Source organism: Perca fluviatilis, chromosome 16 (assembly GCF_010015445.1).
Source record: "Perca fluviatilis chromosome 16, GENO_Pfluv_1.0, whole genome shotgun sequence".
Lineage (NCBI taxonomy): Eukaryota > Metazoa > Chordata > Actinopteri > Perciformes > Percidae > Perca > Perca fluviatilis.
In genome coordinates, this window is record NC_053127.1 from 1,503,841 (window position 1) to 1,518,264 (window position 14,424).

A 14,424-nucleotide genomic window follows, 5' to 3' on the forward strand; every position below is an offset into this window, starting at 1 on the left:
AAGAGCTTTACTCAGGCTGACAAGTTTCATAATAATTGAAGTAGCTTCCATTACAGGGCCTCGCTTATTCATCATGTGATCAACCACGGATTGACCAATGAGAGAAGCCCATCTTGAGTAGCTTTACAGTGGCGTCCATACTGCAAACAACTATCTAATGACTATTTCAGCAATACAAATCAATCAGACTTTGTTTTGCACAAAGTGTATACAATCCCCCCCGTCCGACACACAAGCATGCACACACACAAACACACACACACACACACACACACTCACACACACACACACACACACACACACACACACACACACACGCACACTCACACACACACACACACACACACACACACGCACACACAAAAAACACACACACACAGACACACAGACACAAACACACAGACACAAACATAAACACATACACAGACACACACAAAAACACACACACATACAGACACAGAGACACACACACTCAAACACAAACATAAACACACAGACACACACACACAGACACAAACATAAACACACAGACACACACACACACACACACAAAAACACACACACACACACAAACACACACACACACACAGACACACACACAAACATAAAAACAAACACACACAGACACAGAGATCCACACAAACACACAGACACACACACACACACACAGACACACACACACTCACACACACATACACAAACATAAACACACACACATAAAAACACACAACCACAGACACACACACACACTCACACACACAGACACAAACATAAACACACACACAGACACACATAAACACACAAACATAAACACACAGACACAGACACACACATAAAAACACACAAACACAGACACACACACACTCACACACAGACACAAACATAAACACACACACACAGACACACACATAAAAACATACACACACACAGACACAAACATAAACACACAAACACAGACACACACACACACACTCACACACACAGACACAAACATAAACACACACACACAGACACACACATAAAACATACACACACACAGACACAAACATAAACACACAAACACAGACACACACACACACTCACACACACAGACACAAACATAAACACCCACACACAGACACACACATAAAAACACACACACACACACAGACACAGAGACACACATAAACACACAGACACACACACAGACACAAACATAAACACACAGACACACACACACACACAAACATAAACACACACACAGACACAGACACAGAGACACAAACATAAACACACACACACACACAAACATAAACAGACACACACATAAAAACACACACACACTCTCACATCAGAAGCTGTCTCCAGGGCTCTGGCTCCCTCTGCTGACTCTGAACACTAACTGTATCTCTTTATTTCATTTAATCAAAGTTTAGTTTTTAAACCAGCACATTGAACCCCTGCTCCATGTCCAGCGCTACGTTTTGGTTTTTAAGTCTATGAGTTTGGATCCAAAGTGATCTCGGTGCACCGAGTGTTTTTATCTCTAGTAGAAGAACTAATCTCTGTTTACACTAACACGCCCTAACCAAAATATCTCCTCATCATCCTGGTATACTGGACATAAACAGGAGGCAGCATGGAGACTCCTCCCACTGCTGGTAGTTACCATGGTAACGTTAGTAGCTTTAGGCTGAATCCGAATCCTCCCCTTATCCCTTTGTCTTTGTCTTATCCCTAACCCTAGGCCCTACACGCAGAGTGCTAAGGGCTAGGGGAGGAGACATATCCCTAAGAAATCGGACACTACTTGGTTACGGTTACGTCATCAAGCATTGTCGCTAGCTGGCTGTTACGTCACCAGAGGCGACAAGTTGATCACAAACATCCAAGATGCCGTCTGCAAGTGTGCGCATGTCGATTGCATTGGTTATAGTGATTCTTTTGCGATTGTCTGCAACAAATAGAAGAAATCATGCGAGGAGAAGAAGACGTCTACAACGCCTACGAATGCTGGTGGATCAGTTTATGGTATGTATGGATTCGCTGCAAACAACGTTATGGTGTAGCTAGCCGAGCTGGACTCGTGTATATTACATGGACTGTATTATATTGTAATACGAAACCATTACATATCTATGTGTATAAGTATTATTTTCTCGATTATTTTTCTGTACCAGTCCAGCCCTAATATGTGCTTTGTTCTGGGGGGAGACAACTCTAGCCACGATGTGTTTTTTTTTAGGGTTTGTGTTGCTTAAACGTAGCGTAGCCAGCTAGCTATGTACTTTGTTGTGGGGAAGGGGGGGGGATGTTATTTTGTCGGTGTTTTGTATACGTCCAGCGTGCTCCTGCGCGCGTTTTTGTTCTGGGGGAGACAACTGTAGTCACGATGTGTTTTATTTTTGGGTGGAGACGTAATTGTAGCCACTATGTGCTTTGTTCTGGTCACGATGTTTTTTTTTTGGGATGGGGGGGTGGGACGTAACTTTAGCCACTATGTGCTATTGTTGTGGCGAAGGGGAGATGGTTTAAAAGTAGTTTGAAGGTTTTGAAAGTTTGATTTTTCCAACTCAGCCCATTAATGGTGTGAAATGGTTTTCTTTTCCAGACTGGTGAGCCAACAACATACTGTGCCATACACCACAACATGCCTATACTGCGCCTGTGGTTCGATGTGGAGACTGAGCTGAGGCAGGATTTCCGCCTCACCAGAAGAGCGATGCACAGCTTACAGAGGCTTTTGCACAGGGAGCAGGACCATGGCTGGGGTAATGAGCTTGAGGTACTCATATACACCTATTGGCTGGCACATGGACTCTCTTATCGGGTGGTGGCCCGTGTCTTTAATGTGCCGAAGGCCACAGTTCATGACATCATCCACAGAGTGGCCCAGAACATATGGGACAATCTGAGGAGAGCAATCGACTTCCCTCAAACAGTGGACCTGCCTGCAGTGGGTCAGGGATTTGTCAACATTTCTGGAACCCCTGCATTCCACAATGTGGTTGGAGCAATCAATGGCAGCCACATACGTATAAAACCACCACAGCATCACAGATTGGACTATTTGAATTATAAAGGCTTTTACTCAATCAACATGCAGGCAATATGTGACTCGAATGACAGGTTTCTGGACATTTTTGTGGGGTATCCGGGGTCTGTCCATGACACACGGATACTGAAAAACAGCAGTTTTTACACCACAAGACGGTATCCCCCAACAGGCTACATCCTCCTGGGTGATGGTGGGTATCCCTGTTTGGAAACTCCGATTTGCCTCATCACCCCATTCAAGGAGCCAGTGCATGGAGAAGTACAACTGCGATTCAACTACTACCAGTCAAGGGGGCGCAGCATAATTGAAAGGGCGTTCGCCATGATGAAGACCAGATGGAGGTCAACGCTTTTCAGAGCTTTGGAGGTGAAGCCCACATTTGCACCCCAAGTAATTGCTTCATGTGCCTTTTTGCACAATGTGTGTATGGACAATGGTGACACACTGGTTCCGGATGAAGACATTCTTATGGATGACGCCCAACCTCCCCGTGGACACATGGCATACAATGAAACCTCTGGGAATGATGCATTAGTTTCAGGCAATGTGCAAGCACCATGAACATGACCAGTGTATACATTTTATAGTTTATGTTCTTTTATGTATGTGTACTACTTAGGTCTGTTTGCAATAAGCATTTGTATACACAATGCATGGTGTTTTGTATATCTGTGTCAGTTATCATGGTTTTGAATGTCACACGCTCAGAAAGACATTGATTTATTTGACTATTGACTCAGATTTATTCAACTACTAAGTTATGGTTAGTCTCTGTGGTTGTTGTAACCACTGCTTCATTTAAATGATGTGCTTAAGTAATAAGAAAAAAGTGTTCTGTTGGCATGATTCTACTTGCTTTTATGAAAGGCTCATAATACGCCTTCACACAATATGATTGAATTACTGTAATATAACACATTGAATAGATTGGGATGAGATGTGCAAAGAAGCGTGTGTGTTACAATGTGTTTACAGTTATTTCACTCACCAGCTTCGTCAGCCGCTTTACATCAGAGGCTTTTAACTTAACACAATTATTGTCTCTCAATATGAGTCAGTATCCAAACAGTGCTTAGGAGTTTCCCCAATGTGTGATTAATACAATTTATCTTATCTTAATACATATCAGTTAGACCCCCCAAATAGTTAATTCAAGTTTCGATTGCACAAATATGACTTGACCAATGAAAGGAAATGGGCAAAACATTATATAACAATATAGCTTTATTGGCCAGAATAAAAACAGGACATTAGTCAGTGCAAAAAGTCAAACATATACAGTAATTTTAAACAGGGTAGAAATAGTGCAATATCAAGTGTACTGAGATTTAAATATGAATGTAGTGCAAGGCAGTTCAGTGCAATGGCAATAATATTAACAATATTGGTAGATGACAGTAAAAAAAGGCACTCAAATGTATAAAACTCAAAAAAGTTTTGCAAAAGGCAGCCAAAAAGAATAAATACTATACATGAGGTACATGACTGTTTAAAAAAAAAAAAAAAAGGCAGTCAAATGTAGAAAACTCAAAAAAAAAACGTGGCAAAAAAAGTTGCAAATGGCAGCCATAAAAAATAAAAAAACTACTACTACAATTTCTCAACAATCCTCTCAAGGAGGGACAACAACTGCCGTGTGTTTGCCTTGTTCTCGGCCTCGCTCTCCTCGTGGCGCCGCTGCTCCCTGTTGGACTCCTCAGTGAGGAAATCCAGGATGGCATTTCTTTTTCTTTTCTTTGCAGGCGAGGGACTTGGCAGTGGTGACCTGCTGACTGCAGAGCTGCTACTGCTGGAGCTGCTAGCTGGGGATGAGGGCTCCTAAAGGAACAAGATAGATCTTGATTTACAATCCACAAATGTTTTTGACCATGTCATGTGGGAATGATATGTGTGTGTTATAAACACACACATATCATTTCCATATATATATATATATATATATATACACACACACAATACAGACCACAAAATTTACTGCATTACATACCATGAGGATTGGCGTGGGATCAACATAACAGGATGCCACCAACACAGGAGGGTCGACTGAGGGCCTGGCACCCAACAACTCGTGCATGTCCTCATAAAATTGCCAGGTTGCAGCGGTCACTTCCCCTCTGTCCGTACCGTACCCTGTTCTGGGAGTTCTTAGTTCCTGGAAGGACACACAACACACACTATAATCATGCCTACAACCATACTGTATGCATTCATTACATCGTATTGAGATTGAAGATGCAGATTTTTTTTCTTTAACAGAACATCACATACCTTGTATTTTTGTTTCAGATTCTCCCACTTCTTGGCTGCCTGTTGGCCAGTCACTTTTCCCTCCAAACCCATTTCTTTCACCAGCGTCCTGTATCATAACCAACAACAATGTAAATGAACAGGAATGAATTACAAATTACAATACAGTAACAGTTACAAATATACAGTACCAATACAATAATGAATGTATGACTCACTCCCATAGTTGTTTTGCGGCATATTTTGATTTTAGAAACTTTGGTTCCTTTTCAGTCCGAAAAAAGATCAGCTGCCGGGTTTCCTCTGGCGTCCCTGTGCGATACAGGATGTACAGTAAAACGTCAAAATAATATTTATGAATCCCCTTCCCCACAGCAAAGCACATAGCTAGTGGTTACGTCTCCCCCCCAAAACACATCGTGACTAGAGTTGTCTCTCCCCCCCCCCAGAACAAAGCACATAGCAGGACTCGACTCGTACAGACAAACGACAAAATAATATTTACGAATCCCCTTCCCCACAGCAAAGCACATAGCTAGCTAGCTAGTGGCTACAGTTACGTCCCCCCCCCCCCCAAAAAAAATAAAAGACATCGTGGCTAGAGTTGCCTCTCCCACGGCCCCAGAACAAAGCACATAGCTAACTGGACTGGAAACATGCATGGAGTCCATTCAAATGAGAAATGTGGGACTGAAATCAGCAATGTAACGTTAGCAAACTAGCGATTTTTAAAAACGTTTCAATAAGAACATGGTTGCAACTATATATGTACAGGACTGTGTAGAGCACAAAACAACACCGTCGGAATTTTTAAAACTATTCTTTAAGCCGAGAATACTTACATTTATGGGTCTCTCTGGTCGACCTGGCAGCCATGTTCCTTGTTGTGCAATGTGGCGAAGTAAGCTCGCCTTCTTACTTGGTCGGAAGGGACATCTGACCCTCCCCCTAAGCCCTAACACTCGATCAAGATGAGGATTCGGACAGCACTAGCTCTCACGTGAACGCGCACAACGAGGGATAAGACAAAGGGTTAGGGATAAGGGGAGGATTCGGATTCAGCCTTAGTCTCAGAGAAGGAGATGTTGTGACCGATAAGACCCAATCAGGAGGAGAGATGTTGGCGTCAGTGTCAGCGTTGCCAAAGGTCTGAAACACAACCCCGCAGATTCAGAACCAGAACGGGTCAGAAGAGTTTTAGGGGCTTGGAAACGCCAGAGCAGGGGGAATGAGAGGAGGGAACGCCAGAGCAGGGGGAATGAGAGGGGGAAACACCAGAACATGGGGAATGAGAGGGGGGAAACACCAGAACATGGGGAATGAGAGGGGGAAACACCAGAACATGGGGAATGAGGGGGGAAACACCAGAACATGGGGAATGAGAGGGGGAAACACCAGAACAGGGGGAATGAGAGGGGGAAACACCAGAACATGGGGAATGAGAGGGGGAAACACCAGAACATGGGGAATGAGAGGGGAAACACCAGAACATGGGGGAATGAGAGGGGAAACAACGAGAACAGGGGGATGAGGAGGGGAAGCACCAGAGCAGGGGAATGAGGAGGGGGAAACACCAGAACATGGGGGAATGAGAGGGGAAACACCAGAGCAGGGGGAATGAGAGGGGGAAACGCCAGAACATGGGGAATGAGAGGGGGAAACACCAGAGCAGGGGGAATGAGAGGAGGGAACGCCAGAGCAGGGGGAATGAGAGGGGGAAACACCAGAACATGGGGAATGAGAGGGGGAAACACCAGAGCAGGGGGAATGAGAGGGGGAAACACCAGAACATGGGGAATGAGAGGAGGGAACGCCAGAGCAGGGGGAATGAGAGGGGGAAACGCCAGAGCAGGGGGAATGAGAGGGGGAAACGCCAGAACATGGGGAATGAGAGGAGGGAAACACCAGAGCAGGGGGAATGAGAGGAGGGGATACACCAGGTCAGGGGGAATAAGAGGAGGGGGGGAATACACGAGAGCAGGGGGAATGAGAGGGTGAAACGTAGCAGAAGATATTCCTTTCTAAAACCAAAACGTAGCGATGTAGATGGAGGGACTTCATTATTCATCTGGACGGATAGATAGATAGATAGATAGATAGATAGATAGATAGATAGATAGATAGATAGATAGATAGATAGATAGATAGATAGATCTAGTCAGAGATGCATCTCACAAGCTGGAGGCGGTCTCTACGTATAGATATGTATGGTTGGGACTCTGTGACCTACCTGTGGTTTTTGGCTGCTCCCTCTGGTAACCTTGGTACCCTTGGTACTGTAGAGCGATGTGACAGTTATTGAGGCTTCGTATCACTTTTTTCTTTTAAAGCCAACCCCTTTATTCTTCCACTCGAATAACCCTCGCTTCTAAGCCCTCTTCTGCCGTACAGCAACACCAGTTACTGTCAGCGGAGCGTATGATTAAGCCTATATTGAAAGGAGTTATTTCAGATACCTCCCTATATTTTAGTTTATTTTTAGAGAGACACACACCCGTATTAAAGGGCCCTCGCCTCGGTGGGAAACCCGATGACGAGACGAGAGGCTTTGATTGACAACCTAGATGTCTCCTGTATGTGAAAAACACTGCATTCAGGAGATCTTCACAATCAAATGATTTCAATTGATTACTCACGTTCGGCGGCTACTTCTCCAGGGTCACAGGAGGTTCCGCTCAGCTGGAGAATCAAAGGTCTGCTTTTCAGGTCGGCCCAGCGGGCTGCTGCAAACCACAAGCAGTTCTAGAGGAGGCCACAGCGCACCCTGTAGGAGTGTCTCCCTCTCACACGGCCGGAGTGGAGGAAAAGGAGAAAAAGGAAAAAAGTCTTCTAAAAAGGCACAAAAGATTTACAAGCTTCTTTTGGTTCCCTTGTCCAACACGGACACAGGTATTTTTATTTCAGTTGAAGCAAAAAGTTAACAAGAAAAAGCAAATAAGCTAAATAAAAAAATGAAGAAATAAAGTGCAGAAGAAATCGACAAAGAAATCGAAGTTCCTCTTCTGCACGTTTTTGTCACTTTTTTCAATATTCTTTTATAAATGCTTTATATTTGAATAAAACACCCAAAAGTCAATGCAAGTAGTGAACTGATCATTTTTTTAAACATAAATCCCACCTTGTCTAAGCGCTCTCTTCTAATTTCTTGTGGTGTTGAGGTCACCAGGACCGATACCTGTGCTGCTGCGTTTTTTCCATAGGTCTACAGTCGATGACTTGGCTTTGTTAAGCATTTGGCTTGGTTTACAGCTGTTGAAATAGTAATTTTGCCTCACTCTGTGCATTATGAATCCAGCTCTCCTTTTTAGCAAGTCATTTAGCTCTGCTCGATTTGTGACTAAAAGAGTATGTGTAGATTCAGGAAAACAAGTCTTAAGAGATTGCTCTAACAATTTACAACGTTCGTCCAACTCCGCAATCCTTGCCTCTCTCTTTTTCTTCAAATTTGCTGCAAAGGAAGATGTGAAATCTCTAATAAATCCTTTAGTGGCTTGCCAGATGTACGCTGGGTCCGAAACTGAGTCAGCATTAATTGATATGAACTCCGCTAGTTTGACTCCAAATTCTGTATTAAAAGCTGTGTTTTGGAGAAGGGAATTATTGAATTGCCTCCTTCTAGATTTGTGGTTATCAGCGCATTGTGGTCAGACAGGATTGCTGGTTCTATTGCTATTGTGTGGAACATTGCCTTTAGTACACCGGAGCACAACAAATAATCCATGCGGGAGTGGGTGCGGTGACATGTGGAAAAAAGGTGTAATCCTTGCTAGTAGGATTGTGCATTCTCCATATATCTGTAAGATCGTGGAATTCCACAACCGCAAATCTATCTTGATTTAAGTCTAGTACCGCATTCATGTCTCCCCCTATAATTAGTGAGTATTCATTAAGAGAAAGCAATTCATTGGTTAGGCGCGGGAAAAAGCCTTCATCATATGTAGCCAGTGCATATACTGAGACAAAGGCTATTTTCCTACTCCTTATCGTAGTACATATATATGATATCCTGCCTGAAGAGTCTTTACTATTTTTGTCTATGGTGAGTGTGCTTCTCCGTGACAGCAAAACAATGACGTCCTTGGGTCTGGTGTCATCATTAGATGCAGCAGCAACTTTGAAATATTTATTTTGTTGACGATTTACAACTCTTTCACGTAAATGTAATTCTTGAATAAGCACCACGTCTATATTTTCTCTTCTTAAATAATCCAGGAATTTAGCTCGTTTGATCGGCCCGTTTAGCCCCCTGATGTTAACAGAAAGGATTGAAAGTTCAACCATTTTCAAAATGTACACGTATATATGTCTTGAGTATCCTACCGGTGATGAACCGTGGTGAAAACATAAAACATAAAATAAATCCCCTAACCCTCCGAGACCGCAGACCCCCTTCCATCTCTGGATACGTGGCCACATCAAACGCAGCTCGCACAAAAACTCCAGCTCAAATCTGCCGCCCTCCGGGTCTGATGGCAGCTCCTGGTCCGGTCGCGAAGCATCCAGCGCGGGCGTAACGTCCCCCTCATTCATGTCCACATCCCGACAGAACCTGTCCGCTTCTTCGGGTGCAGTGAATATGAGTGTTCTCCCTCCGTGGTTAACTCCGTGGTTGCTGTCCCCTTGCTGCAGATTCTGTGTGCCCTGTTAATTTCGATGGTAGCTCTGTTCCATAAGGAGGGGATCTAGTTTGGCAACTGTTTTTGCAAAAATCCAACTGGGTTGTCTTTTTCGCTGCCCTCTTTCAGCCCAATGATTCAGTCTTCCAGTTCAGCCAACTTTAACTCAAATTTCCTCTGGTCATCAATGCAGGCTTTCACTGCGCCTCGTCTAGTCGCTGTATTAAATCTCTTACTGTAGTCCCCTGCCTCTCCAGCTCTGTCCTGATGTGTTGAAGCGAGGTGTCAATGCCTAAAGAACTGTGTGTCTGACAGGGTGGTCAGCAACACTGGGGCTCCACAGGGTTTTTTTTTTTTTCTTCCCCCCCCCCCCCCTCCCCCCCCCCCACATGGGTGGAAAAAAAAGACCTCCCTTTTTTTTTTTTTTTTTTTTCCTTTTTTTTTTCCCCCTCCTCCCTCTTTTTCTCCGCGCCCCCCCCCCCTTCAAAGTTTTCTGGTAACTCAGCAATAATTGGCTGGATAGAAAAGATGAGATGAGATTGAATACAGGCCTGTTGTGGGCAAGTTTGTCACTTGGAGTGGGCTGAACCATCTGCAGCTCAACGTGACAAAAACTAAGGAGCTTGTAGTGGATCTGAGGAGGGCGAAATCATCTGGGACCCCTTTCCCTGTGAACACTGTTGAGGTGTACAAGTACCTGGAGGTGTACTTAAACAATAAACTGGATTGGACTAGACATGCCGAGGCTGTCTACAAAAAGGGCCAAAGTCAAATCTTTTTCCTCAGGAGGCTGAGCTCCTTTAACATCTGCCGGACGATGCTGAGGATGTTCTATCAGTCTGTTGTGGCCAGTGCTATCTTCTTCGCTGTCACATGCTGGGGCAGTGGGATGAAGGTAGCAGACACCAACAGACTGAACAAACTGATCAGGAGGGCTGGTGATGTCGTGGGGGAGGAGCTGGACACACTGACGACCGTGGCTGAGAGGAGGATGCTGTCCAGGCTTCAGTCCATCTTGGATAATGTCTCCCCCCCTCCAGAGGTGTCAAGTAACGAAGTACAAATACTTCGTTACCTTACTTAAGTAGAATTTTTGGGTATCTATACTTTACTGGAGTAATTATTTTACAGCATACTTTTTACTTCTACTCCTTACATTTTCACGGAATTATCTGTACTTTCTACTCCTTACATTTTGAAAATAGCCTCGTTACTCATATTTCAGTTCGGCTTGTTTTCATTCCGGCTCGTCATCGTTCAAACACACACACTCAAAAAACCCTATCGAGATCGCTCCATCCGGAGAGAGTGAAGCTGATTGTGGTTGGATGAGAAGTATAAACATAGCCATTCTGACACCCTATTGGTTTGTACCATTGACATATATATGGTTTGTACGCGATCCATCAAACCTGCACAGACCCGGTGCTAATACGCCACCGGTGCCTTAACGACCGTTATCTACCGGACCGAATAGCAACGCGGATTTCGGTGCCTTATGTAGGTGCCACTTAAATGCCTGCGCTTCTCTCTGATGCTCCGAATACGGACGTTAGAGGGAACTGAAACATCGCCGCACGGGACGCTAGTTAACACTACAGTTGGCAGCAACGTTAGCCTAGTGTTAGCTAGCAGCTGCAGTTAACACAGTTAAAATTCTGACAGCTAAACGGTGTAAAAGTGTGTCTGTATTTCACTGGAGAGGATTCTAATACCAGACTGTAGCTGCCGTTGTCTGAAAAACACAGAAGAGATGTGTCACCTTTTTCAGCCCTTCTGAGTTTGCAGGTATGATTTTAATATAATATTATTATAGTTATATGATTTTGTCCTAACATTTTGGGGTTAAGCTGTTGTCCTTAATGGCAAGGACCCCTTTACTTAAAGTGAGATGTAGCAGGGACCCCCTACTACATATTGTATGAAATTAAGTTGCATATTAAACTGGGCCTACAATAACTGTTAGGGCAACCTAAAGCGTTCTTACATACCCTTTTTTCATAAGCTATTAAAATATTAATTGTTGGCATGATTTTATAAATCATATTTTAATGGTACATACTGTATGTGGCACAGTAAATCTAGGATTAACTGTATCTGTGGGCTGATATCTTAGGGACTACCTTACCTATAGGCCAGTAAGCCTATCATCAGTGGGAATTTATATGTGCTAATAATATGTTGGAATTATGTTAAGGCATTTTAATTTTAAAAGACTCAAAGATAATAAAAAGACTCAAATTTACAATAATTTGGAGGCCCCCCTGCAATGACTCCGAGGACCCCCTGTCGAAGATCTCTGCCTTACATTACTTTTACTTTTATACTTTAAGTAGTTTTGAAACCAGTACTTTTACACTTTTACTTAAGTAAAAAGCTTGAGTTGATACTTCAACTTCTACAAAAGTCTTTTCAAACCCTAGTATCTGTACTTCTACTTGAGTAATGAATGTGAATACTTTTGACACCTCTGTCCCCCTCTCTACGACACACTGGCCCAGCAGAGGAGCACCTTCAGCAGAAGACTCCTCTCACCCAGATGCACCACAGAGCGCCACAGGAAATCTTTCCTGCCTGTGGTTATTAAACTTTACAACACCTCCCTCGGAGAGTTGAACACTCCCCCTCTGTAATCTCTCTAACATAGACAATCATTTCTCTTTTTTATTGCACTTTTTGCACTTTAACACTGTACAGTTGATCTTTTATATATTATTGCTGTGTATTTGTTTTTTAAAATCTATGTTAAAGTCCGGTGGTCAGGGAAGCTGTCCGACTGAAGGAGTCTTTCCGGGACATGTAATCCCAGAGGACTCCGGAGGCAGTTGCAGGGTACCGAAGGGCCCGAAGGGCTGCAGCCTCTGCCGTGAAAGAGGCAAAGCAGTGGGTGTGGGAGAAGTTTGGAGAAGGACTTTTGGTCGGCACCGAGGTGCTTCTGGAAAACTGTCCGCCACCTCAGGAGGGGGAAGCGGGGAACCATCCAAGCTGTGTACAGTAAGGAGGGGACACTGTTGACCTCAACTGAGGAGGTAATAGGGCGGTGGAAGGAGCACTTTGAGGAACTCCTGAATCCGACTAATACGCCCTCTATGTCAGAGGCAGAGCTGGAGGATGATGGGGGATTGTTGTCAATTTCCCAGGCGGGAATGTCCCATACAAACAATATTAGGGACAATTGATAGGTTAGAAAGTTCTGAAAAATAATCTATTCAGTTAAACCATTATAGTATGTTACCTTCTGAAACCTAGAAGAAGATGCCTCCTACTGAGTGTAAAGTTAAAGAGGTTCCACTCACATAACTTGATTATTAGAGCTAAAGATTTGACACTGAAGATTATTTGGTCATTCTATTTGGTCAATTGGGGTTACAGGTCAAACAGTAAGAGAACAATTCTCTGTTCCTCTCTCCTCTACATGGGAAAAACTATTCTTGGTGTATGATTATGTCCACTTATTTGGTTTAGGTAGTGATTTAATGTGCACTTTTAACATTGGCTTAACCTCAACATTTGATGGATTGAGAGTTTCTTGTAATGATGCATCTGACATTACCACTTTTGTTAATCACAGTGTTGCTAAAATGACCTCACTGAGGCGGCGTCTGTAATCAGCCCTGCCTCTAACTGCAGGAAACCTGACAACCAATATCACTTTTTTTTTTTTCTACTGTACATCACTCAAGGCTGCATCTGCTTTTTTATTCCTCAAGAAAAGTTTTTTTTGGTGCAGTGCTGTTTTCATGTAAAATGAACAGAATAGCAGCTTGTTCAGTTTAGTGTTAACGATTAGGATTTTTTACTTGAGCCTGTCACCTAAAATGTCTGTACACGTTCCGGATGTCACTGTAAGACTTTTGCTGCCAAAGCTATTGAAGCGTTCGTGAATATGAAACTGGCTCTGCAGTCTCCCCGATGCTGGGACTGCCAGATCCCTAAAAACAGTTCATACAGACATACACGTAAATATACATGCTTGCAATGAAGACATGCTTTTATGCACGCTACAAACACACCCTACACGATAGACAGATCAAATTAGATGCAAATACTGCACATTGAATAGAAACGAGTTTTGGAAAATAGCTTAATTTATTCAATGTATTTATCTTATGTGTATACAAATTGCCTACCATGGTGCTAATTATACAAGGGAAGAAAATTTAATTTTTATTTGATTCAGGAGCAGCAATTTGGGTTTTAGTAAAGATCTTTGTTCTTCAATCAGAAGCTCTCTGGTAAACTAGTTTTTCCGTAGAGAAGTGATTAGTAGAATGGTGATCCCAGAAAAGTTCACCATTCTTATGATTTGTGTGTATTCAGATCCTTAGGATCCTGAACTAGATAAGAAAGGAAAATGTTCATTGTTTCTTTCTCCCTTTCATCTTAGTGTCCTGAAAATGTGGCAGGCAGACATTTGAAAATGTCTATTTGAAATTGAAGTCATTCTTTCACCAACGCGTCTTAGGAATGTTTATTTTTCTGCCCACTGACTTTAAAGTTGTGGGTTTGATAAAAATCACTCTT

The 14,424-nt window shown here is 43.2% G+C and overlaps 1 protein-coding gene across 1 annotated transcript; it reads left to right on the forward strand.

The window, feature by feature from the left end:
* Nucleotides 1–1,744: 1,744 nt before the first annotated feature.
* LOC120544229 (protein ALP1-like) lies at nucleotides 1,745–3,598 on the forward strand. Its single transcript, XM_039777854.1, has 2 exons — nucleotides 1,745–2,010; nucleotides 2,591–3,598. Exons 1-2 carry the CDS (start codon nucleotides 1,873–1,875, stop codon nucleotides 3,596–3,598), a joined length of 1,146 nt encoding a protein of 381 aa, XP_039633788.1. The 5' UTR covers nucleotides 1,745–1,872.
* Nucleotides 3,599–14,424: the final 10,826 nt, after the last annotated feature.

What these genes read in the sequence shown, in the direction of transcription:
- LOC120544229 (XM_039777854.1), top strand. Translation starts at nt 1,873, where the DNA reads ATGCCGTCTGCAAGTGTGCGCATGTCGATTGCATTGGTTATAGTGATT. An exon ending in TGCTGGTGGATCAGTTTATG is followed by an intron (nt 2,011 to 2,590) that starts GTATGTATGGAT and finishes TTTCTTTTCCAG; the next exon opens with ACTGGTGAGCCAACAACATA.